This window comes from Symsagittifera roscoffensis, chromosome 2, assembly GCF_963678635.1.
Source record: "Symsagittifera roscoffensis chromosome 2, txSymRosc1.1, whole genome shotgun sequence".
Taxonomy (NCBI): domain Eukaryota; kingdom Metazoa; phylum Xenacoelomorpha; order Acoela; family Convolutidae; genus Symsagittifera; species Symsagittifera roscoffensis.
Genome location: NC_087063.1, coordinates 37,806,326 through 37,832,350, shown reverse-complemented (window position 1 = coordinate 37,832,350; position 26,025 = coordinate 37,806,326). Strand labels below are relative to the sequence as shown.

Here is a 26,025-nt window from a genome sequence, read left to right as displayed (position 1 = left end):
AAAAAATTGATAAAATGCTCGATGCACTTCCATCATTACTAGGTTATTTATAGACACTCAAAAACCTGAATCCTTGTTGACGAATGTACTGTAAAAGTGAACTTAGAGAGAAAAATTGAACAGTTTCTAAAAAATATTGAGATTATGAATCAACACTTTTTGTCAATTACCAAAAATTAAAAAATCTCCTTTGTTCATGTATTGTTTTGGACCCGGCCATAAATTTGAAAGAAGTGAACCAAAAACTTACTTTTGGAGGTCTAATTGAATACGGAATTTAATATTCCAGATTAGGAATATGACTGGAGTTGTAGCAACAACCTATTTCATCATGCGAAAACTGTTCACTGTGCAGAAAAAAAAGCAGTTGCATACAAAACTTGGACTCGATGTTTTTTAACAAGTTAAAAATCAAAACAATTTTTTGTACTAATTTTTTTTTGAGTTTTGAAAAAAGTCAATGTCAATTTTTTCTTTCTGGAGTTAAGATGGTCGAGCAAGGTGACCAGCCCATTAAGTTAGAAATTTTTGTTTTTGATGGAGAAACTTTTGAACAAAAATCACGCAAAATGTTTGAACGTACATGAAGTAGGTGTCTTTCAGTTTTTCTATGCCAATTTTTTGTGATAGTCTTGTTGCTAGTATATGTGGAATAGTTCGAATAATGTTATCCACAACATGTGAAGATACGACAGTTTGGCTAGCTATCTTATCAAGTACTGTCGGTTGTATTTTACCTTGTCCAAAGTTATCAGTAAAATGATATCTACCAAAGAAAGAATTTTTAATTCTTTGGTTGTCCAAGGGATCTGGAAAGTTTTATTTTATTTATTATTTGTTGAAGTTTGGTCGAACCAGCATTTGACAAAAAATTTTACCTTATCAACATTATCAAGCTTTTTGTATTCAAAATCAAGGAAAAACTATAAATTTATCAAAGGACTTGATTGAAAATCTTCTCAATAACGGAACTAAACAAATGCTTACATTCGATGATTCCTGTGAAGAAGCTGCAAACTCCAAACAATCTGTAAAATTTGCCACTGCTAGAAAACACCTAGGTCTGAATACAATATACATCAAACACAATTTTTTTCGTCGAAGCGAATTGGGGTAAGACGTAGAGTTAAAAAACACACAAACTGTCTTTGTGAAGTCACCGATAGACGTTTTACAAATCAATACTTTAAATCACGAACTAGTTCTAGATTCTCAATTGAAAGAGGGGTATCAAGATGCAACATAAGTTCCTAATGGTCTTTTAATTATTGATTTAACAACAAAAACAGTTTATTCAAATAATTAGTGCTCTAAGAGTGGCTCAGTTCCAACAAAGTTTTAAAGTTTTCAAAGTTTTATTTACCAGCTGGAATAGAGACAAAGTTTTGTGACGGTGGGTCATCATTACGTCCCTATTCTCAAATTATTTCAAAATTTTTCCCTTAGATTTTAAAAACAAAAAATTCTCAATTGTCCAAAAGAGTTTATTCAATTTCAGAGCGAGTGTTTGGTAATCTTTCAAGCGGTTACTTTCAGGACGTCGGAAAGAAGAAGTAGTAAGGTATCAAAATTCAGAAAAAACACAAAAATATTTCCTCTACACAGAAGAAGCTTTACTAAATGATTTCAATTGTTATCTATCATCACCCTTTTGTCAAAAAACGATTGAAATAGTATGAAACAATTTGTTTTATTTCCATACTCTGTTTATCTATCACAAAGTACACTTCCAAGAAAATAAAATTGGAACAAAAGCAAGTGAAAGAGTAGATTGTACCAGAAAATTTCAATTATGCTTACAGTGCTGTAAATGGAAGGTTCAAAACAAGTAACATAAGCGGCTTATTAATTTTTATTTACACTCTCCTAGTATCAAATTAAGCCTTTCAGAGAACATCATATTAGATAATCGAGATACAAAAGAATTTATACTAGAAATTGTGTGCGCAAAAAAATGCCAATTTTTCTGGTATTCATTTTTACTATTTTGGAAGCAGACCTAAACTTGTAACAAACAGGAATGCCAAAGCAAGACACACAGGATTTTGGACACCTTTCAAATTCTGAAAAAATAATACCAAACAGATTTTATTTTAGGGGTAGAGCTGCGTTCGGATCTGATCAAAACTTGAGCAAAGCGAGCTATTGATCAAAAGAGAGAGTAGAACAGCTTTTACAAACCAAGTCATTGTATACAAGATTTGGTCAACCAATCAGACGTTTCCGAAGACTTCAAGCTTTTAAGGAATGAAACCTGGTGTAAAAACCTGGCTGAAAATTGAAGAGTAAAATCGATCGTATATGATGGTAATAGTAGATGAATTTATACACGGTATAGCTCTCAACCCTGTACATCACCGCAACACTTTTTTATGCTTACACAACACTTTACGAACACCGGATAGCAAAGTTTGGACTACCTGAAATCCTTGTCACAGACAACGAAACAGAGTTTATGGATAACGAAATCCTTACAATATGTCGCCTCTTTAAACTCTTTTATATTAAACATAAAGCTAGAACTTCAGATGGCCTATGGACAAATTGACTAAATGAAGGCATGAACCGTTCAATACAAGAATAACCCCGAGGTAAAACTATCAAATCACAACTACTTGGACTGTCACAACTTTTTGTATGAAATGTTGTTTATTTAAATTAGGAAAATAAAATAATTAGGCTTGAGAAATCAAATATTCATTAGCAGTATCAAACACCAGGACAAAAAGCTCATCAGAGTTAGTAATAACAAAGTGCAAGGATAGAAAATTATGATTAAAGTTTTCAGAGTTTTAATCAAGATAATAGTAGCGCTGACTCGCTGTTCCCATATTGCTCATGTATACATCTCTTTAGTTATTCTCCATATCATATCGACCATCACAGGCAGTATTTCGATAGCTTATCATTCCGGTCGAGAAATTTGTGTGTTCGGTGAAACGGAGAGTTTTAATCAGCACTGGTAGAGCTGGTAACAGAACCCAACCTTTAGTATACCATTCACTCGTGACACAGATTTCAGAGACACGTTTTCCTACCATACAGGTTACAGATATATAGCGGCCTTCTCAAGTCTCTCAGATTTGTCGGACTTTGGATTTCTTCGACTTGGATTCTGACAGCTGACTGCCGGATTCTTCGACTGCCTTTTTTTTGCTCAATTACAATAATCACGAAAGGTATAGCCTCGTCAGTCGCGTAACTTTTCTTTTTCACCATTTCCTTTGCATTTTTTACCTTGTTTACTAAGTCGTCATATGAGAAGAATCTCTCATCATTCGAATCAACTTCTAAATAAGCCGTTTCGACAAGCGGAATCTCTTGTCAGTTGCCCTGGATTGCAAAGTTTTTCTTTCCTCCGTGGCCGTTTTTCTTGCCCATTTTCCTCATTTTTGTGCTGTTTTGTTTTCTGATCAGTCAATTGTCTTCACAAGGCGGATCTGTTTTAGAGCGAAAAAAATCGAAAGGTTTCCATTTTCATTCTGTCCTTTTGGTCCAGGCCAAACCACTCACTTGCAAAAGACAAGACTTTCACTGATTCCCATATGTAAGTTGTTTGATCCAGCACCTGGGCAACCAAAATTTCACTAAATTTTTGTCTCAGCGTTTTTGTCATTTTTTGAACTAATTTTGGTTTCTTGTTTAATCGATTGATTCCTGACAATCTTTGATTGAATAGGGAATAATGATGACATGGTTGAATATGAAATAATTCTTAGCGAGAGTGTCGCTCTAAGTAATTTCCCGGACTTTAAACTCTACTGATTGCCACTTAATCTACCCTAAGCTAATCAATTACACCAGCTCCTCGCAGTTTAATGAGCTTAAATTTTCACTAAATCTGATTTAGGTCTGCCAAAGTGTTCACATCCTCCAGACAACTTGTTACTTTTCTGGACTTCATGTTTTTTTTGTTTGAATTCATTGTAAATAATGGTGAATCAAGAGTAATTTTCTCAATTTTTCAGTTAAATCTTATAGATAAAAGAAAAAAAATTAGAAGTGTTTTTTTTACACCGACAAACTTCCATTTTCCGTGGTATCAATTTTCATTTCAATCCCACATTTTCAATTCAATTCCAGTTCAAAACAATTGGAAGGTTAGCTACCAAGTACTCTCATCCCAATTTCCAAAGATCCAACAGTAGCGGAGAGAGAATTTACTACGCCAATGGAAATATCAACCCAATGGTGCCATGAAAGTCGTCAAACAAGATACCACTACCCATTTTCATACCACCAGCAAACAGTCCATCATCAAGATGCCACCACCCCATTTCATGCCACCAGCAAACAGCCTCCAGATTGGTCATAAGTACGGATGGCATTCTATCTTATCAAGTACTGTTGACTGTATTTTACGTCGTCCAATGTTATCAATAAAATGATATCTATCAAAGAAAGAATTTTTAATTATTTTGGTCGGCCAAGGGATCTGGAAAGTTTTATTTTATTTATTATTTGTTGAAGTTTGGTCGAACCAGCATTTGACAAAAAATTTTACCTTATCAACATTATCATGCTTTTTGTATTCAAAATCAAGGAAAAACTATAAATTTATCAAAGGACTTGATTGAAAATCTTCTCAATAACGGAACTAAACAAATGCTTACATTCGATGATTCCTGTGAAGAAGCTGCACTTTCCAAACAATCTGTAAAATTTGCCACTGCTAGAAGACACCTAGGTCTGAATACAATATACATCAAACACAATTTTTTTCGTCATAGCCAATTGGGAAGAGATGTAGATTTAAAAAACACACAAATTGTCTTTGTGAAGTCACCGAGAGACGTTTTACAAATCAATACATTAAATCACGAACAAGTTCTAGAATATCAATTGAAAGAGGGGTATCAAGATGCAACATCAGTTCCTAATGGTCTTTCACTTATTGATTTAACAACAAAAACAGTTGATTCAAATACTTATTGCACTAATAGTGGCTCAGTTCCAACTAATTTTTAAAGTTTTCAAAGTTTTATTTACCAGCTGGAGTAGAGACAAAGTTTTCTGACGGTGGGTCATCATTACGTCCCTATTCTCGAATTATTTCAAAATTTTTCCCTTAGACTTTGAAAACAAAAAAATTCTCAATTGTCCAAAAGAGTTTATTCAGTTTCAGAGCGAGTGTTTGGTAATCTTTCAAGCGGTTACTTTCAGGACGTCGGAAAGAAGAAGTAGTAAGGTATCAAAATTCAGAAAAAAAACACAAAAACGAACTCCTCTACACAGAAGAAGCTTTACTAAAGGGTTTCAATTGTTATCTATCATCACCCTTTTGTCAAAAAACGATTGACATAGTATGAAACAGTTTGTTTTATTCCCATACAAAAGCTAGTGAAAGAGTAGATTGTACCAGAAAGTTTCGATAGTGTTTACAGGGCTGTAAATACAAGGTTGAAAACAAGTAACATAAGCGCCTTGTTGATTTTTTTGAAACTCTCCTAGTATCAAATTAAGCCTTTCAGAGAACATCATATTAGATAATCGAGATACAAAAGAAACTATACTAGACCTTGTGTGTGCACTGAAGCGAAAAAATGCCGATTTTTCTGGTATTCATTTTTACCATTTTGGAGCAGCTCTAATTCTACTTAAACTTGTAAACAACAGGAATGCCAAAGCAAGAGACACAGGATTTTGGACACCTTTCAAATTCTGAAAAAGTAATACCAAACAGATTTTATTCTAGGGGTAGAGCTGCGTTCGGATCTGTTCAAAACTTGAGCAAAGCGAGCGGTTTATCAAAAGAGAGAGTAGAACAGCTTTTACAAACCAAGTCATTGTATACAAGGTTTGGTCAGCCAATTAGACGTTTCCGAAGACTTCAAGCTTTTTCAAAAGATATGAATGAAATCTGGTATATAAACATGGCTTTTGTAGACAAGTTAGCTAGTGTCGAAAACAATGGAGTCAATAAATATTAGTTGCCGTAGATAATTTTTCGAGATTTGTCAGAATTCAAACATTGAAAATAAAGTATGCTAAAGACACTTTACAAGCTTTCAAAAAGTAATTTCTCGACAAAACACATCTGAAAAACTTGGATTGATGAGGTAGCAGAATGTGATGGAAGGTTTAAAAAGTTTTGCAAGGAGAAAGACCTTGAGGTTTACTCAAAAACCAGTGAAACAAAAGCTGCATTCGCAGAAAAAACAATTCAGTCTTTAAAACATATAACATGTTTTTACATTGAAGATCATGGTGAAAATTGAGGAGTGGAATCAATCGTATATAATGGTAATAGTAGATGAATTTATACACGATACAGCTCTCAATCTTGTACATCACTGCAACACTTATTATGCTTACACAACACTTTACGAACACCGGATAGCAAAGTTTGGACTACCTGAAATCCTTGTCACAGACAACGAAACAGAGTTTATGAATAAAGAAATCCTTACAATATGTCACCTCTTTAAACTCTTTAATATTAAACATAAAGCTAGAACTTCAGGTGGCCTATGGACAAATTGACTAAATGAAGGCATGAACCGTTCAATACAAGAATAACCCCGAGGTAAAACTCTCAAATCACGACTACTTGGACTGTCACAACTTTTTGTATGAAATGTTGTTTATTTAAATTAGGAAAATAAAATAATTAGGCTTGAGAAATCAAATATTCATTAGCAGTATCAAACACCAGGACAAAAGGCTCATCAGAGTTAGTAATAACAAAGTGCAAGGATAGATCTTTATGATTAAAGTTTTCAGAGTTTTAATCATGATAATAGTAGCGCCTGACTCGCTGTTCCCATATTGCTAATGTATACATCTCTTTAGTTATTCTCAAAATAGCATATCGACCATCACAGGCAGTAATTCGATAGCGAATCATTCGGGTCGAGAAATCTGTGTGTTCGGTGAAACTGAGAGTTTTGATCAGCGCTGGTAGTGCTGGTAACAGAACCCAACCTTTAGTATACCATTCACTCGTGACACAGATTTCAGAGACACGTTTTCCCACCATACAGGTTACAGATATATAGCGGCCTTCTCAAGTCTCTCAGATTTGTCGGACTTTGGATTTCTTCGACTTGGGATCTGACAGCTGACTACCTGATTGTTGGACTGCCTTTTTTCTTGCTCAATTACAACAATCACGAAAGGTATAGCCTCGTCAGTCGCGTAACTTTTCTGTTTCACAATTTCCTTTGCATTTTTTTACCTTGTTTACTAAGTCGTCATATGAGAAGAATCTCTCATCATTCGAATCAACTTCTAAATAAGCCGTTTTGACAAGCGGAATCTCTTGTCAGTTGCCCTGGATTGCAAAGTTTTTCATTCCTCCGTGGCCGTTTTTCTTGCCCATTTTCCTCATTTTTTGTGCAGTTTTGTTTTCTGATCAGTCAATTGTCTTCACAAGGCGGATCTGTTTTAGAGCCAAAAAAATCGAAAGTTTTCCATTTTCATTCTGTCCTTTTGGTCCAGGCCAAACCACTCACTTGCAAAAGACAAGACTTTCACTGATTCCCATATGTACGTTGTTTGATTCAGCACCTGGGCAATCAAATTTTCTCTTAAGTTTCGTCTCAGCGTTTTTGTCATTTTTTGAACTAATTTTGGTTTCTTGTTTAATCGATTGATTCCTGACAATCTTTGATTGAATAGGGAATATTGATGACATGGTTGAATGTGAAATAATTCTTAGCGAGAGTGTCGCTCTAAGTAATTTCCCGGACTTTAAACTCTATTGATTGCCATTTAATCTACCCTACGCTAATCAATTACACCAGTTTAATAAGCTTAAATTTTCACTAAATCTGATTTAGGTCTGCCAAAGTGTTCACAATCCTCCAGACAACTTGTTACTTTTCTGGACTTCATGTCAACTTTTTGTTTGATTTCATTGTAACTAATGGTGAATTAAAGGTAAATTTCTCAATTTTTCAGTTAAATCTTAAAGATAAAAGAAAAAAAATCAGAAGTGATTATCACCGACAAACTTCCAATTTCCGTGGTATCATTTTTCATTTCAATCCCACATTTTCAATTCAATCCCAGTTCAACACAAATGGAAGGTTAGCTACCAAGTACTCTCATCCCAAGTTCCAAAAATCCAACAGTAGCGGAGAGAGAATTTACTACGCCAAGGGAAATATCAACCCAATGGTGCCACGAAAGTCGGGCAACAACATACCACTACCCATTTTCATACCACCAGCAAACAGTCCATCGTCAAGATGCCACCACCCCATTTCATGCCACCAGCAAACAACTTCCAGATGTGGTCATAAGTACGGATGGCATTCTGACGGAAAGGGAGATCCAGAACCAATAATACAATCCTCCACTGGAAAACACACCTTCCGTCTTAAAAGAGTGTGTCTCTAACCGCAAACGAGTGTATGCGGAATCAGACGTAAATTTTCCCAATTGCTGTCAAGATTGTGACAAGTGCACCCCAAGTGCACCCCAAGTGAACCCCCTCAAGTGCATCCCCTCAAATTTTTTTGAAATGGTTGGCCTAATAAAAAACAGAAACAACTCAACAGTAAACATTACTTAACTTTTCGTCTGAAAAATCCAATTCGCCAAAGTTTGATTTTAAATTCAAAATGATCTCACAAGATAACGAGTTTGGAGGCTCAAAAGTACTGACCTAAGGGCAATAAGACCACAATGAAAGTCCTGAAATCAGAGATTGTCAACTCTTTCCAGATAGAGGAGTTAATCCACCACAAGGATGGAATAACTCTATTTCGGTTGATTGTCTGCTTCCTGTACGCGTTTGCTGCCCCGCCAATGCATGAAAAAACCATCAAAATGGTAATCATATATGCAGCCGTCCAGGCCATTATAGATGCGCAGGAGGATGGCAGTGATGATGATTAGACATCGGTCCAATTATCCGCTGAGCCCTATCTTCCTAACTGAAAGTTGTGTCGAATTTTTTATTGATAACTTGTATATATTTTTAAAAACCTGCAAATGGATTTTAGAAAACTGTGACCGTTTAAATCATAGAATACCAAAATGGGTAGCGAATTTCAAGAAACTGTGTTCCATTGGAGTCAGGAGCTACTTTCTGATATGCAACGAGGAATCGACACTGGAAAAGTGTTTCGAAGACCATTCCAATACGGATTTAACAGAGACGTTAATTGTCATTTCCGTTAGAAACCCATATATCCCTTTCCGCCATAGGGAGCAGTTGTCCCAAATGTTGAGAAATCTGAAAAGCGAGGGGGCAGTTACCTCAAATGCAGAGATATCTGAAGTGGGAAGGAGACAGTTGTCTCAAATGATGAGAAATCTGAAGTAGCGAGTGAGCAGTTGTCTCAAATGTTTTGCTTTCCTACTTTTTGTGTTGCAGATTTCATCAGTTTGCAGCATTTTCAAAAAAATCATGTGCTTTTGGACATTCAAGGCCTGTTGGTTCCGATCATCAAGCGAATTTGTGACGAGTGTACAGATCAATGCATCCTCGGAAACTTGTCCATTTCGCCTCAAAAAAAGGTAGTCTGGGTCGATTAACAAACCACGTCACAGAGAAGAATTTTTCTCATCAGACCAACATGAAGTTGAGCGATGTGGTCTTGAACAACCAAGAACACATCGTAGTGTTCAAGGCCCGTTATTGTAGTGTTTTTGTTGATGACTTTTTATACTAAATGAAGGTCGGAATGCGCCATGGACTCATTGTGTAAGAAGGCTATCGAGCGTAAGTTTAAAGAACCATTCAGAGCCACCTTCAGAAGAAGATGAATTGGATCCAAATTCAAGGTCAGACAGTACCTGTCTAACTTTTTTGCGACTCGATTCAATCTATGAGTTAACTTGGAAAAATTCAAAATTTCGTAGCTATAAAAGCTTGCTAAGAAGAACTGAAACTTTTAGCGAATCAATTCAATTCAAAAAATAACTTGAAAAACTTCAAAATTCCGTAGCTTGCTCCAAAAACTAATAATTTTCCACAAACGAACTCCGTATTTTTGAGAGTTCATTAAATTCTATGAATTTGAAATTTTATTGCAACTTTCGTGAACCATTTCATTCTATGAAATACCATAAAAAGACTATGGACGTTTCATGGCTTTAAAACCTTGCTTCAAAAAATTTATTGGTTTTCTTGAACGCTTTCAGCCTATGAAATGAATACTAATAAATCAAAACTTCATAACTTTAATAGCTTGCTTAGAAAAACCTCATTTTGTCGCGAACCATTTCAGTCTACAGTACATCATGAAACAAACCAAAAATTCATTGTTTTAAAAGCATGCTTCAAAATCCTCTAGGTTTTCACGAACGGATTAGGTCTATGAATTAACTTGCATTAATTCAAAATTTCATAGCTTGAAAGACTCGCTTAGAAAAGTTTGAACTTTTCGCGAGCGGATTCAATCTATGAAACAGCTTGAGTACTTCAAAGGTTCATAGCTTGACTAGCAAGGTTCAAAAAACTCAAAATTTTTTTGTAAACCAATTCAGTGTATGAAACAATTTGTAATGATTAAAAATTTCATAGCTTCAAAAGTTTGCTAAGAAAAACGTGACTTTTTTGTGAATTGATTCAATCTATGAAATAACTTGAATCGATCTAAACTTCATAGCTGTAAGAACTTTCTTAGAAAAACTTTTTCGCGAAAGATTTCAATCTATAAAACAACTTGAAATAATTCAAAATTTCTTGGCTTCAAAAACTTAGTGAGAAAAAATTTGAACGTTTTACGAACCGATTTACTCTATGAAATAATTTTAAACAATTCAAAAATTAGCTTAGGTAGCTCTCATCGAAAAATTTGATTTTTTTTGCGAATAGATTCGGTGTATGAAAAAATTTGAAAAATTTCAGTTTCTTTGTTTGACCAGCTTGCTTCAAAAATTTAAAAGTTTGCGCACACCAATTCAGTCTATGAAATAAATTGTATTGAATAAAAATTTCATAGCTTCAAAAGCTTGTTTAGAAAAACTGAACATACTCGCAAACAGACTCGGTATAGGAATTAACTGGAATTATTTCAACGCCTCCTAGCTCAAAAAGCTTGCATAGGAATGCTTAAATTTTTGCAAACAGATTCAATCTATGAGAAAATTCAATTTGAAAGCTTGCTTCAAAAAAATTATAGATTTTCAAAAACAAATCTGGTCTATAAAACAACCTGTAATATTCAAAGTTTGATAGCTTGAAAAGCTAGCTCAGAAAAACTGAACCTTTTCGCAAACAGACTCGGTATAAGAAATAAATGGAATTATTTCAGCTCCTCCTAGCTCAAAAAGCTTGCTCAGAAAAGCTTAAGTTTTAGCGCAGCGATTCAGTCTATGAATTAACCCTATGCAATTCAAAGTTTCGCAACTTTATAAGCTTACTTAGAATAACTTATAATTTACGCGAACCGAATCGATTCACAAAAACTATGAATTATTTCACTTTTTTCAAAAAAAAATTGTTTTTGCGATCCGAATCAGTCTACGAAAAAACTGTAATAATTTTAAAGTTTTGAAGCTTGAACAGCTAGCTTAGTAAACTTTAGTTTTTTGGCAAATATAGCATGAATTATTTCAAAATTTCTAGCCTATAAAAACTTGCTAAGAAAAATTTTTTTTTGCTTATCGATTCAGTCTTTGAACTAACTTGGAATAAATCAAAGTTTCATAGCCTTAAAAGCTTGCCTAGAAGAACTGAAACTTTTAGCGAACCGATTCAACCCAAGAAATAACTTGAAAATATTCAAAGTTTTATAGCTTGCTTAAAAAACTTACAAGTTTTCACAAACGATTCAGCTTAAAAAATAACTTCTTTCAATTCAAAAATTCATAGCTTCAAAAGCTTGCTTAGAAATAAAATTGTTCAATTAAACAACCTCGAATAATTCAAAGTTTTGTAGTTTTAAAAGCTGGCTTGAAAAATTGTAGGATTTTACGAGCGGATTCAGTCTGTGTCATAACATGTAATAACTCAAAATTTCATGGCTTGAAAGCTTGCTTTAAAAAATTTCAGCTTTTTGCGAACCAATTTGGTCCACGAAATAACTTGAAATAATGCAGAATTTCATAGCTTGACCAGCTCATTTCAAAGAACTCGAAAAGTTTGCGCAAACCGATTCAGTCTATAAAATAAGTTGTAGTAATTCATAATTTCATAGCTTCAAAAGCTTGCGTAGAAAACTTGAACTTTTCGCGAACCGATTCAAACTAAAGAAAAATTTGAAACAATTCAAAATTTCATAGCTTGCTAACCAATTCGGTCTATGCATTAATTCATAGCTTGACTTAGCTTGTAGTTTAATAGCTTGACTAGCTCGCTTCAAAAAGTTATGAGTTTTCACAAAAGGATTGAGTCTATCAATTAACCTATAATAATTCAAAGTTTCGCAGCTTTAAAAGCTTGCTTAGAAAACTGACATTTGTTGCGAACCGACTCGATCAACGAACTAACTTTAATATTTTCAAAATTTCATAGCTTGAAATCTAGCTCAAAAAACTAAAACTTCTCGCGAACCAACTCGGTATATAAAATAAATGGAAATATTTCAACACCTCCTAGCTCAAAAAGCTCGCTTAGAAAAACTTAAAATTTAGGAATCGATTCAGTCTATGAAATAACCATTCAAAAATCAAAGTTTCGTAGCTCTAAAAGCTTGCTTAGAAAAACTGAAAACTTTTGCGAACCGACTTGGTCCACGAAATAGTTTCAGATCTTGAGTAGCTTTTTTTCAAAAAATCCAAAGGTTTTCGCGAACCAATTAACATAAAATATGAATGAACAAAATAATTAAAATTTCGCAGCTTTAGAAGCTTGCTTAGAACGTTTGAAAGTTTTCGCGAATCGACTCGGTCAACGAATTAACTTTAATAATTTCAAAGTTCCATAGCTTGAAAAGCTAGCTCAGAAAAACTGACACTTCTCGCGTATTCACTCGGTATATGGAAAAAAATGGAAATTTTTCATAAACTCTTAGCTCAGAAAACTTGCCTAGAAAAACTTAAGTTTTAGCGAAACGATTCAGTCTATGAAAAAATCATCTGAATTTCAAAGTTTCGTAGCTTTAAATGCTTGCTCAGAAAAACTGGAAATTTTTGCTAACCGACTTCGTCTACGAAATCTTTTGAAGTGCTTCAGAGTTTCAATTCTTGAATAGCTTGCTTCAAAAAGCTTGAAGGTTTTCGCGAACCGTTTCGGTCTATGTAATAACTGTAGTAATTCAAAGTTTTTTGGCTTGAAAAGCTGGCTTAGTAAATTTTCATTAATTTATCAAATTGATTCAGTTTACGAAACCCTTTCAAGTTATTTCAAAAATTTTAGCATAAAAAACTTGCTAAGAAAAACTAACATAAGTCCTCAAAAATGCAAACTGCAAGCAACAAAAAACGGGGAGATGCAAGCATTACGAGTCCAAACTGAGCACTGGTAATTCACCCGGGTCAACTTCCCAATGTTTCTGGGTGTGATGTTTTCTCGTCTTCATCCCTGCTCTTTTCTTTTGAAATTAATTTTCTGAGGAAGTTGGTCCGAATGGAAGATGAAAATGGCAGGTACTCTTGAGATTGATGGAGAAAAGACTAATACCTGCTGATGACATCGAAATCATTGTTGGCTTGTTTGCAGATAATTGCAACTTTGTTTCTACCTGGTCTCAAGTCCATGATCCATCTATCATGAAAGTTTTTGGAAAGAAATCGGCTGAAAGAGAGGCGTTAGACATATACTTTAACCAAACAGCAGCAACGGGGATTTCCAATTTGATCATCCAATCCAGAGATGAAGTCAGCATTTTAGGTTCAAATAGCTGGCGCCCTTGTGATGACACAGCTTCAAAGTTTTTCAACTGTAACTGCCGAGAACCTGGACAAATTTTACTGCATCCTAAAGACATTCTTCGTTTAACGAGAAATTTGAACAGCGTCACACAGGGAACGATAGCCGTTGTTGACTTCGATAATCGCCCAGAAAGCCCAGTGTCAATTTTTTGTGCCCCTACGCCCGACAGCGTTAATGAAGAGGTATTGAATAATTTGCTTTATTTGCATTGGAATCGTATAGTTATTTCGCGCCAGATGGGCTACACCAGGAATTACAAAGGGAATTCTGAGCGTAGAAACCAATTTCCAATTTGCAATTATGTTGCAACAAATTGTCACCGTCTGTTAGGTGACGAGCTGCCCCAAATGGCCACATCTGTTTTTTCAAAGGAGCACATATACGCACTATGGTTACTATGGCAAATTTTTGCCCTCGGCAGTCGTGTTCGCCCTCTGAGACGATTAATTTTTGTAGGAGACAAGAAATCAACTCTAAATGCCCTAAAAAGTGTGCTTTTGAGAAGAAATCTTCACGAAGAGAGAGTCTACAGTTTTTTCTCATCCATGCGTGACAGGACTGTCAACAGAAAATCAGCAGAATTGTCTCTCACTTGGTATAGACGGCTCAACTCCGATGTTCCTTCTACTCCTCATGGGTTTGTTTATGGATTTGTGTCCATTAAAAACCACAAACATATTGTTATTTTCGAAACGGAGAAAGCATTGTCTGAAGAAATTTGCGCAATCAATAATGGTGAGATTTGTGAAATTTCAATGTATAGTGGTCAGCCCTGGGCAGTCGCATTTCTGTTTGGAACTTTGAAAGCACACAACAAAGTGTCCATTACCATGCGACTATTAGACAGTTGCATACGGCAAATTGTACTGAAAATGTTAACGGTTTCTGCTCCTTGCTTCGTGTTTTCATTCAGAACGAGGACAATTTACTGTTTACAATTTGTGGAGAGCTACCTGATATAGAGCTGTAACGTCTCGGGTGCGTTTTTTTGAAATAAAATGAAAAATGCTGCCTTTCCAAAAACAAACCGCTTTTTTGCCAGTTTGTTTTCAGTGACTTCCCTCGGAACTAAATTCTGTTTAATCTTTCAGTTAACATTATACAAACTGGTTTACTTTGACATGATGCAGTTTATGAACAAAACAATTATTTGATAACGCATTAAGAATCATTTGTCCACTTTGACTTATTAGTTCAACGTAAAAAAAAGCGATAATGTGTTTGTTTGTCTAAGTTTTTTGATCATATTGCAGTCAAAAAAGAGTTTTGTTGATGAAACTTTTCGTTCCATATTATAAACTGAGGTGAGATGAGAGAATTTTTATTAGAATGACAAAAGCCATCAATTAAATAATTAACGACATCTTTTGCTCCAACCCAAATTTAAACAACAGGGTTCATTTTTTGGTTTCGTAGCAGTTTCGCATTGACTGCATGAAAACCAGTGTTGAACTGACATTTCGAAACTCGCCATTTTTTTAAATAGGGCTACAATTTTGAATGTAGAAGAGATGTACAAGCGCCTAATAATCCTCAGTTCGGGCGTTCGAATCCCACAGTTGCAGTTTTCCATTTGTCGTAGGCTTACTTTCCATTTTTCTAACACTAACAAATATTTTGCTATTACGCTTTCTTTTGAACCCTTGTACTTTGATTTTTTCCGTCAATTCTGATTTACCTGTACATCAAGGCTTGCATACTATCATAAGAACTTTCTTTTAATTGTTTAGTCAAATGGCACTACCTTCTGACTTCTGTGATGAATTTGTACATATCTTTGTCTTTCAACTAACAACGCAAACACTCAAGTCTCGGGTTGCATCTAAAAAAGAAGCCAACCTATGAATAAATGAAGTAGTCAACTACTCAATTATCCAAGCAAACTCACTACATATTTGCACTGATCGTGGTGAACTTTATCTAACGCCTAACATTGATGAAACTGAATGTTGATGTATGTATCAGAGAAACACTTAAAGTGATCTTTTTTGAAAGTTGAGTGTGCCAGATGAGGTAGATTGGTTGCGCCTCAGTCTGGAACGCTGAAGTGGTACAGATCAAATCTCCCTATGGCTGCCTTTATTTTCAACCTGTTTAAGAAATGTTGCGCTCTCACAGATGCGTTTCTTTTTCTATCAGTACAGAAAACTTTTTTTTTTCAATCACAACTACAGTACATCATATTCAGTTCAAATTGCTGTTTCTGACATTCTTATATTTTTGAATCGTTGGCGCCTTACTCTGCTGATTCCTCATTGGGCGCCTCTCTCTGCGCGTCGTTGGGACTTCAGATTGCTCAAATCGGGGCTCAAACTCTCTTTCTCTGTTCTCAATGTAGTCGCAAGTTATGAACTGTGTTCCTGGAGCGAACAGTGCCATATGCTCACGACTGAGTTCCAGCAAACCACTCGCATGAACAGTGTGTAACCGCATTCGATTACACCTTTCGCCCCAGGACACTTTCCAGGGATTCTGCGGAAATGAGAAATCCTCACGTGTATCACCTCACGGCCTTTTTGTGTCGTCGTAAGCCCCTGTATCTTCTTCAGTCTAGCAATGAGGGCATCTAGTATTGTCTTCAGTTGTCCTTTGTTCCGATACTCTCCTCCGTTAATGGCAGTTTTTCGGAAATTTCAATTACTCATCTCCAATCTGAAATCATAGGATGATAGCGTCCCACTGAGACTAGCAACACAATCCATATCTCACAATGATCATCCTGACTTGCGGCAATACCACCTGTGCCAAAGGACTGGTTGCATTTCTTTTTGTTCTTACTTTTATTTGTTTCGTGGTGATTCAGCGTCTATGAACAAATTGGTTGATTGAAAACACACCATGAATGATTTTTCTTTGGTTCAAAATGCGTCGCTAAAGTGGAATTCACGGCTGGCATGGCGCAGTGTATGAGCGTAACACTGGCAGTCCAACATAGTTAGTTCGATTCGAAGCCATTCTTTTTTATCCAGTGGACTTTGATTAAGCAACATGGTGCAGTCCGAAACTATTATCGCAATTTTCTATTCCACTTGCCTTTTTTGCAGATCCTCTATGACAAACTTTGCTTGACATTCTCAATACATCTTGTTCTTGTTGAAGTCATTGATGCGCACTCGCTAGTTTTTAGGCATCAGTCGTGATAGTATTATTAACGGCGCATCCTGGTTGGGTAATAGTGTAAGAATCTATTCAAAAAATTTCAAGCACTTATTGAACTATGAATGCTTGAACGAAACTTATACTGTTTTGTTGCGCGGTTTGAGATTTAAATTTTTTAAGCAATGAAGTAGATTTCTTTGGTTGATAACCTATTCATATTAATATCAGTTGAAAATGTTTGAATATTGTTACATATAGTTCTTCTGCATATAATGACTCGTAAGCCACAATGCAGCTTCCGTATCCGCTTCCAGCAAAAATTAGTACAACTAAATTTACTCTGGGTAATTACTCAATGATGTTTCTTATTTTGTATAGTCTCATTTTTCGATTTTCCAAAGTATTTTATGACCTGAAACCGATAAAAAAATTTATCATTCCTTTAGCACCAGTGGCGCAGGTTCGAATCCGACTGACAGCTTCTTTTTTCAACCTCAGTGAATCAATTCTAATTAATTGAGCCCAATTATATAAAACACATTTTTGCGCCTCTAAATTTTCTCCGGAAAAACCTGAAAAGCGTTTAATCTTGGGATTTAACCGACAATTTTATGTAATTGGTCAGTCATTGAAATTGTTTGCAGTTATCTGTCTTTTGAAATACAAACACAAACAATATGATGTTTTGTTTCCGATCAAATGCTGAGTGCGTTTGTATAAGTTCTGCAAATGAAGTTGTTTTTGTAAGAAAACATTATGATTGACTGATCTGGTCTCTTTTTGATACTTGCTCCGGCATTAGTTAGTTCGATTCGAAGCCATTCTTTTTTATCCAGTGGACTTTGATTAAGCAACATGATGCAGTCCGAAACTATTATCGCAATTTTCCATTCCACTTGCCTTTTTTGCAGATCCTCTATGACAAACTTTGCTTGACATTCTCAATACATCTTGTTCTTGTTGAAGTCATTGATGCGCACTCGCTAGTTTTTAGGTATCAGTCGTGATAGTATTATTAACGGCGCATCCTGGTTGGGTAATAGTGTAAGAATCTATACAAAATCAGTCAAGCACTTATTGAACTATGAATGCTTGAACGAAACTTATACTGTTTTGTTGTGCGGTTTGAGATTTAAATTTTTTAAGCAATTAAGTAGATTTCTTTTGTTGATAACCTAGTCATATTAATATCAGTTGAAAATGTTTGAATATTGTTACATATAGTTCTTCTGCATATAATGACTCGTAAACCACAATGCAGCTTCCGTATCCGCTTCCAGCAAAAATTAGTACAACTAAATTTACTCTGGGTAATTACTTAATGATGTTTCTTATTTTGTATAGTCTCATTTTTTTTAGTTTTCAAAGTATTTAATGACCTGAAACCGATAAAAAAATTTACCATTCCTTTAGCACCAGTGGCACAGGTTGGAATCCGACTGACAGCTTCTTTTTCAACCTCAGTGAATCATTTCTAATTAATTGAGCTCAATTATATAAAACACATTTTTGCGACTCTAAATTTGCTCCGGAAAAACCTGAAAAGCGTTTGATCTTGGGATTTAACCGACAATTTTATGTAATTGGTCAGTCATTGAAATTATTTGCAGTTATCTGTCTTTTGAAATACAAACAAACAATATGATATTTTGTTTCCGATCAAATGCTGAGTGCGTTTGTATCAGTTCTGCAAATGAAGTTGTTTTTGTAAAAAATTGTGATTCACTGCTCTGGTCTCTTTTTGATACTTTCTCCGGCATTAGGGGTTGAAAATGATTTCCACTGGAAGAAACAACTATCAATTTTTGTATTTTCGTTTACGAAAGTTGCATGGCGTAAATCAAATCCTTGCTTCCGGAAAAACAAATTTTAACGGTATCAGCTCTGTTAATTAAATTGCACTGTTGCAGCATTTGAGCCAGCACAGCTTAAAGAGTTCTGTACTGAGACACACATAAAATCTACCTAACTCTGCTGTGGGTCCAAGAAAAGACCAAAAACAACGGTAAATGCGTACTGTTTTTGTGTTGGAGGGTTAACCAAATGAGTTTTGGGACTCGTCCATGGGTCATCAAATGTCCAGAAACTAAAATTGAGCACGTGACCTTGAACCAATTAACATAAAATATGAATGAACAAAATATTTAAAAGATTCGCAGCTTCAGAAGCTTGCCTAGAACATTTGAAATTTTTCGAGAATCGAATCGGTCAATGAAATAACTTTGATAGTTTTAAAGTTCCATATCTTGAAAAGCTGGCTCAAAAAAACTGACACTTCTCGCGAATTCATTCGGTATATGGAAAAAAATGGAAATACTTCATCAGCTCCTAGCTCAGAAAACTTGCCTAGAAAAACGTAAATTTTAGCGAAACGATTCAGTCTATGAAAAAACCATATGAAACTCAAAGTTTCGTAGCTTTAAAAGCTTGCTCAGAAAAACTGGAAAAATTTGCTAACCGACTTGGTCTACGAATTATTTTGAAATGCTTCAGAGTTTCAATTCTTGAATAGCTTGCTTCAATAAGCTTGAACGTTTTCGCGAACCGATTCGGTCTGTGTAATAACTGTTATAATTCAAAATTTTTTGGCTTGAAAAGCTGGCTTAGTAAATTTTCATTTTTTAAACCAATTGATTCAGTTCACGAAATATTTTGAGTTATTTCAAAAGTTTTAGCCTAAAAAACTTGCTAAGAAAAACTAGCATAAGTCCTCAAAAATGCAAACTGCAAGCAACAGAAAACGGGCGATGCAAGCATTACGCGGCCAAACTGAGCACTGTTAAGTCACCGGGGTCGAGATCCCGCACAAAAGTTGCTCAAGATATGGGCGGTTTGAGCGGTTTTCCAGCAAGATTTGAGCGGTTTGAGCGGTTTGGGCGTTTTTTTTTGGAAAAACCGCTCAAACTGCTCAAGACTTGCTTTAAAAACCGCTCAATAACCACTCATTTTTTTGCGGTGATTTTTGAGCGGTTTTTCAAGCAAGATTTCAGCGGTTTTTAAGCGGTTTTTGAGCGGTCTTATAAAGAAAACCGATTAAACTCAACAAAATGCCTGGAAAGGTAATGTGACGCTAAGATGCAGTTGAAATACTAACCGGGTTGACCTTCATAAACCGAAAATGCCTATCTTATATTTCCCCACACCGAAAATGCTTTTCTTACAATTTCCTACATCAAATTAACCACTGGAAAATATGTAAATTTGTGTGTTTATGTATGTATGGATGCATGTTTAAATGTAAGTATGTTTGTATCTATGTGTGTATCTATGTATATATGTATGTATGTACGTATGTATGTATGTATGTATGTATGTATGTATGTATGTATGTATGTATGTATGTATGTATGTGTGTATAGATGTATGTACGTATCTTTGCATATATCTATGAGCGATTTTTTTATATATATAAAAAGAACGCTCAAAAAACCGCTCAAGGTTTGAGCGGTTTGAGCGGTTTTTTAGACAGTTACGCTCAAAATCTTGCTTCAAAATGAGCGGTTTGAGCGGTTTTTGAACGGTTTATCTAAAAAAAACCGCTCAAAAACCGCGCAAGATTTGAACGGTTTTGAGCGGTTTTTCTAGATAAAACGCTCAAATCTTGCGCGGTTTTTGAGCGGTTTTTTTTAGATAAACCGTTCAAAAACCGCTCAAACCGCTCGTTTTGAAGCAAGATTTTGAGCGTGATTGTCTAAAAAAACGCTCAAACCGCTCAAATCTTGCTTCAAATTAGGTGAAAAATCTCGACTCGGGCACTGGAACACAAAGACAAGTCTCTAAAGAGAAACCTAAGCTTAAGTGAATTCCACTTAGAAAACAACCATAGATTTCTTGCAAAAATAAATTAACCGTAAGTTTTGTCGGTATAACTGTGTTGCAGTTTAAGCGGACTCGAGCGAACATATCTAGTTGTTCCTGAATCCGCAAATATAAGCAGATTCCGCAATTATATGCGAAATTCACGATAAATTTCTAAGATTTCGTTGTAACAAATCAATTAAGGCAAATAAGCTTCTTTCAAGCAATTTGGAACAATTTTAAGACGGGTTAACTCTCCGCTTACGCGTTAATAGCACCAAATATATCGCGCGTTAATTGTCCCAAATTGGTCAAAATGGCTATCTTTAAACCCTGATAATTTTACGAAAAATGATCACAGGTGAAATATCTTTTTAGATTTGAGCTCAGAGCAACAATATCTTTTGAATGATATAAAAAAATTCCGTCAAAAATGGCTAGTTAAAAAGTCGAAATTTGTCTGAAGAAAAAAAACCCACCCCGAGCACAAATATTCCGTTACTTTCGTACCAAAAGTCGGAACAATAACAGACATGATATTATAGCAGACATTAAAGTTCTCTGGAAACTATGATTGCTGTAAATGTTTTAAAACTTTTGCCGTAAATGAGAAGCTTTTATAACATTACAGTTTATTTGAAACACCCTGTAGTTGTTATAGCGCAGTGAGTTAAAACACGCATAATGTTACAAGAGACAATTATTTCAAAAAAATGTCATAAAAACTATTGTTGTTAATGTTGTGAAATATAATAAAATACAAAAAAACTGCTCGTATCAAGGCGAAGCCCTGAATGTTCCGACTGCCTTTTAAGGTTTATGGAGCAGTAATAACTTTTAAAAATTTGATGAAATAAAATAAAATGATTGTTTTTTTTCTAAAAATTGATTTTTTTTTAAATGAAAATCATCCCCCCACACGCCATATAAAGTACAAAAGGATAGATTTCGTTCCTTGTAACAAATCAGTTATGGCAAATAAGCTTCGTTCAACCAATTTGGAACGATTTCTAAGACGGATTAAATCTACGCTTACGCGTTAATAGCTCGAATTATATCGCGCGTTAATTGTCCCAAATTGGTCAAAATGGCCAAAATGGCAAACTTTAAACCCCAATAACTTTACGAAAAATGATCACAGGTGAAATATCTTTTCAATTTTAAGCTCAGGACAACAATACCTTTTGAATGGTATAAAAAAATTCCGTCAAAAACGGCTAGTTGAAAAGTCGAAATTTGTCTGAAGAAAAAAAAAAACCCACCCGAGCACAAATATTCCGTTACTTTCGTATCGAAAGTCGGAACAATAACAGACATGATATTATAGCAGACATTAAAGTTCTCTGGAAACTATTATTGCTGTAAATGTTTTAAAACTTTTGCCGTAAATGTTGATAAACGAATGTTGAAAAGGTTGAAAAGTTAATGTTGTACGTATAAAGTAGCAGGTAGGGGAAGAGACAAAAGGAGTGAACTGTTCCCTTTTTCCATGTTATAGGGCAGTGGAGAAAAGCTGGAAAATGTGCTGCACATAGCCGCAGCTCCAGCTACAGATACCAGACCTGTCGCACTTCCAGTCACCAACCCCGCCGACCGTTCCCTGTGGTCAGATGGGATCTTCACTGTCAGCAACCTCTTGCCGAATTCCACCTGTCAGCTGAAGCTCAGGGCTGAAAACAAAAAGGGTTATGGGCCAGAGTTCATTTGGCTGACAAAAACAAGTAAGAAAACGTTTTTCATTGCAAACGGGATAAAAAAGGTTGATTAAAGCGAAATTTAGTGCAACAAGGAAAGATGAGTGCGCTCGAGGTGAAATCAAAATCTGGCATGCTCATCGTGTTTGTTTTAGCCTTCTCATAGAGTAACTTGGGATAAAGCAAATCGTCTGTTCGTCACGCTATCTTATTTTCGGCCGGGTAGATTCGTGCAACTTCTTAGGCTGACACCAAACCTAATCTTACCCAGAAATTTCCAAGTCTCAGTATAATGGTAATCTTGCGAGGTTAGAGGAGAAAAGTAAGCAACTGATAAAATCTGTGTTATATTTTCTCTGGCTGCAATTATGATTAGTTTCAGTTTTACAATTTATCGTAGGTTTCAGTAATGGATTATGATTGGTTACTTGTAAAAATTTTACAGTGATGATTATTAAGCTATACAACGAAAACTTGTTTTGAGCTGGTTTGATTCATCTGGATCTTAATAAGTTTTTTAAATCATACTTTTTGTTGTGAGAGATGGATGGAATTTCTTCTAAATATGAAGATAAGAGAGTGTAGATTGATTGTGCTGACCGAGAGTGTGGGTGATTGTGTCAGCGAAGTACATGTGATGAGGATGAGAGACTGTTGTGAATCCATGAAGATCGTACTGAAGTTGCAGATTTGTGTTAATGAAGAAAAATGATTTCGTAAATTAGAGAGACTACGTCCATTCAACTATTCGTTGTTTCCATCGAGTAGCGGGACGAATGGTTGGCTTCTCTGAGTGATGCGCCAAGGGACAAGAATACTTGCGTTTCGAGTCTTCACATCGAGTTGGTCATTGTTCGATTTCAGTGGATATCTTTGCTGCGAAGTCGGCTCCATATTTAATAATTTATGTAGTTTGTGACTGCGGCAAGCAAAATCAAAAGCTTTGACATTCCATAGTCGGTATGCCGTCCAGTTTTCCTGCTCGTTTTTTTTGCCCTAGGAAATTATTTATTCATTTTATTTTGAAAATTTATCTGTCAAAAAGATCATTACATTTTGTGTGTCTTCACTTTAGCGATTCAATTTTAGTTATGATCAGTTATTTTCGCAAAAACCTTAAAATTATTTCAGTTGTTTTATAGAGTTGATCATCCTGGAGCCGCGGAGCCACTCTTAGGAAAAACTAAGTGAGGCGTTTCTAAGCACATGCTCAAAGTTTTCATCCTGCTGCTGGCGAAGTAAGCCAGTTGGATTATACTTATCACTGTCTCTTTGAGTCTTTTCTGGTTTATAACCTTTACTTCCTTCGGTGTCAGGTGTTTTGTCAGTTTTTTCTATGGTTTTTCCCTTTTTCATAAAAACAGTTTGTTTTTAATTAATGTTAACTTGCAGTTCATTAGGGTTTCAAGTTGTCCTATTGAAGTTGCTATATCTTCGAAAAGAGTAATTAATCCTGTTTAATCTGGATTGGGTATAGTGACAATTGCTTGTACATTTCTGGTTTGGATATCTTTGCTGCAACGTCGGCTCCATATTTCATATTTTATGAAGTTTGTGACTGCGGGAAGCAAAACCAAAAGCTTTGACATTCCATAGTCGGTATGCCGTCCAGTTTTCCTGCTCGTTTTTTTTGCCCTAGGAAATTATTTATTCAATTTATTTTAAAAATTTATCTGTCAAAATATCGTTACATTTTATTTATCTTCACTTTAGCGATTCAGTTTTAGTTATGATCATATATTTTCGCAAAGTCGTTAAAATTAGTTCTGTTATTTTATAGAGTTGATCTGTGTTATGTTTTCTCTGGCTGCAATTATGATTAGTTTCAGTTTTACAATTCATCGTAGGTTTCAGTAATGGATTATGATTGCTTACTTGTAAAAATTTTACAGTGATGAATTTTAAGCTATATAACGAAAACTTGTTTTGAGCTGGTTTGATTCATCTGGATCTTAATAAGTTTTTTAAATCATACTTTTTGTTGTGAGAGATGGATGGAATATCTTCTAAATATGAAGATAAGAGAGTGTTGATTGATTGTGCTGACCGAGAGTGTGGGTGATTGTGTCAGCGAAGTACATGTGATGAGGATGAGAGATTGTTGTGAATCCATGAAGATCGAACTGAAGTTGCAGATTTGTGTTAATGAAGAAAAATGATTTCATAAATTAGAGAGACTACGTCCATTCAACTATTCGTTGTTTCCATCGAGTAGCGGGACGAATGGTTGGCTTCTCTGAGTGATGCGCCAAGGGACAAGAATACTTGCATTTCGAGTCTTCACATCGAGTTGGTCATTGTTCGACTTCAGTGGATATCTTTGCTGCGAAGTAGTCTCCATTCCATATTTAATAATTTATGACGTTTGTGACTGCGGCAAGCAAAACCAAAAGCTTTGACATTCCATAGTCGGTATGCCGTTCAGTTTTCCTGCTCGTTTTTTTTTGCCCTAGGAAATTATTTATTCAATTTATTTTGAAAATTTATCTGTCAAAAAGATCATTACATTTTGTGTGTCTTCACTTTAGCGATTCAATTTTAGTTATGATCAGTTATTTTCGCAAAGTCGTTAAAATTAGTTCAGCTGTCTTATAGAGTTGATCATCCTGGAGCCGCGGAGCCACTCTTAGGAAAAACTAAGTGAGGAGTTTCTAAGCACATGCTCAAAGTTTTCATCCTGCTGCTGGCGAAGTAAGCCAGTTGGATTATACTTATCACTGTCTCTTTGAGTCTTTTCTGGTTTATAACCTTTACTTCCTTTGGTGTCAGGTGTTTTGTCAGTTTTTTCTATGGTTTTTCCCTTTTTCATAAAAACAGTTTGTTTTTAATTAGTGTTAACTTGCAGTTCATTAGGGTTTCAAGTTGTCCTATTGAAAGTTGATATATCTTCTAAAAGAGTATTTAATCCTGTTTAATCTGGATTGGGTATAGTGACAATTGCTTGTACATTTCTGGTTTGGATGTCTTTGCTGCAACGTCGGCTCCATATTTCATGTTTTATGAAGTTTGTGACTGCGGGAAGCAAAACCAAAAGCTTTGACATTCCATAGTCGGTATGCCGTCCAGTTTTTCTGCTCGTTTTTTTGCCCTAGGAAATTATTTATTCAATTTATTTTAAAAATTGATCTGTCAGAAATATCGTTACATTTTATTTATCTTCACTTTAGCGATTCAGTTTTAGTTATGATCATATATTTTCGCAAAGTCGTTAAAATTAGTTCTGTTGTTTTATAGAGTTGATCTGTGTTATATTTTCTCTGGCTGCAATTATGATTAGTTTCAGTTTTACAATTCATCGTAGGTTTCAGTAATGGATTATGATTGCGTACTTGTAAAAATTTTTTAGTGATGAATTTTAAGCTATATAACGAAAACTTGTTTTGAGCTGGTTTGATTCATCTGGATCTTAATAAGTTTTTTAAATCATACTTTTTGTTGTGAGAGATGGATGGAATATCTTCTAAATATGAAGATAAGAGAGTGTAGATTGGTTGTGCTGACCGAGAGTGTGGGTGATTGTGTCAGCGAAGTACATGTGATGAGGATGAGAGATTGTTGTGAATCCATGAAGATCGAACTGAAGTTGCAGATTTGTGTTAATGAAGAAAAATGATTTCATAAATTAGAGAGACTACGTCCATTCAACTATTCGTTGTTTCCATC

At 35.2% G+C, this 26,025-nt stretch overlaps 1 protein-coding gene across 6 annotated transcripts in view; it reads left to right on the top strand.

Moving 5' to 3' along the window:
- Positions 1-26,025, top strand: part of LOC134839070 (neural cell adhesion molecule 1-like) — a 511,831-nt gene that overhangs the window by 455,566 nt on the left and 30,240 nt on the right. For all 6 annotated transcript variants that reach the window (XM_063854482.1, XM_063854480.1, XM_063854481.1 and 3 more), the window contains one exon: positions 22,167-22,389. In XM_063854482.1, the coding sequence (XP_063710552.1) occupies positions 22,167-22,389 (223 nt within the window). The remainder of the gene's footprint in view (positions 1-22,166; positions 22,390-26,025) is intronic.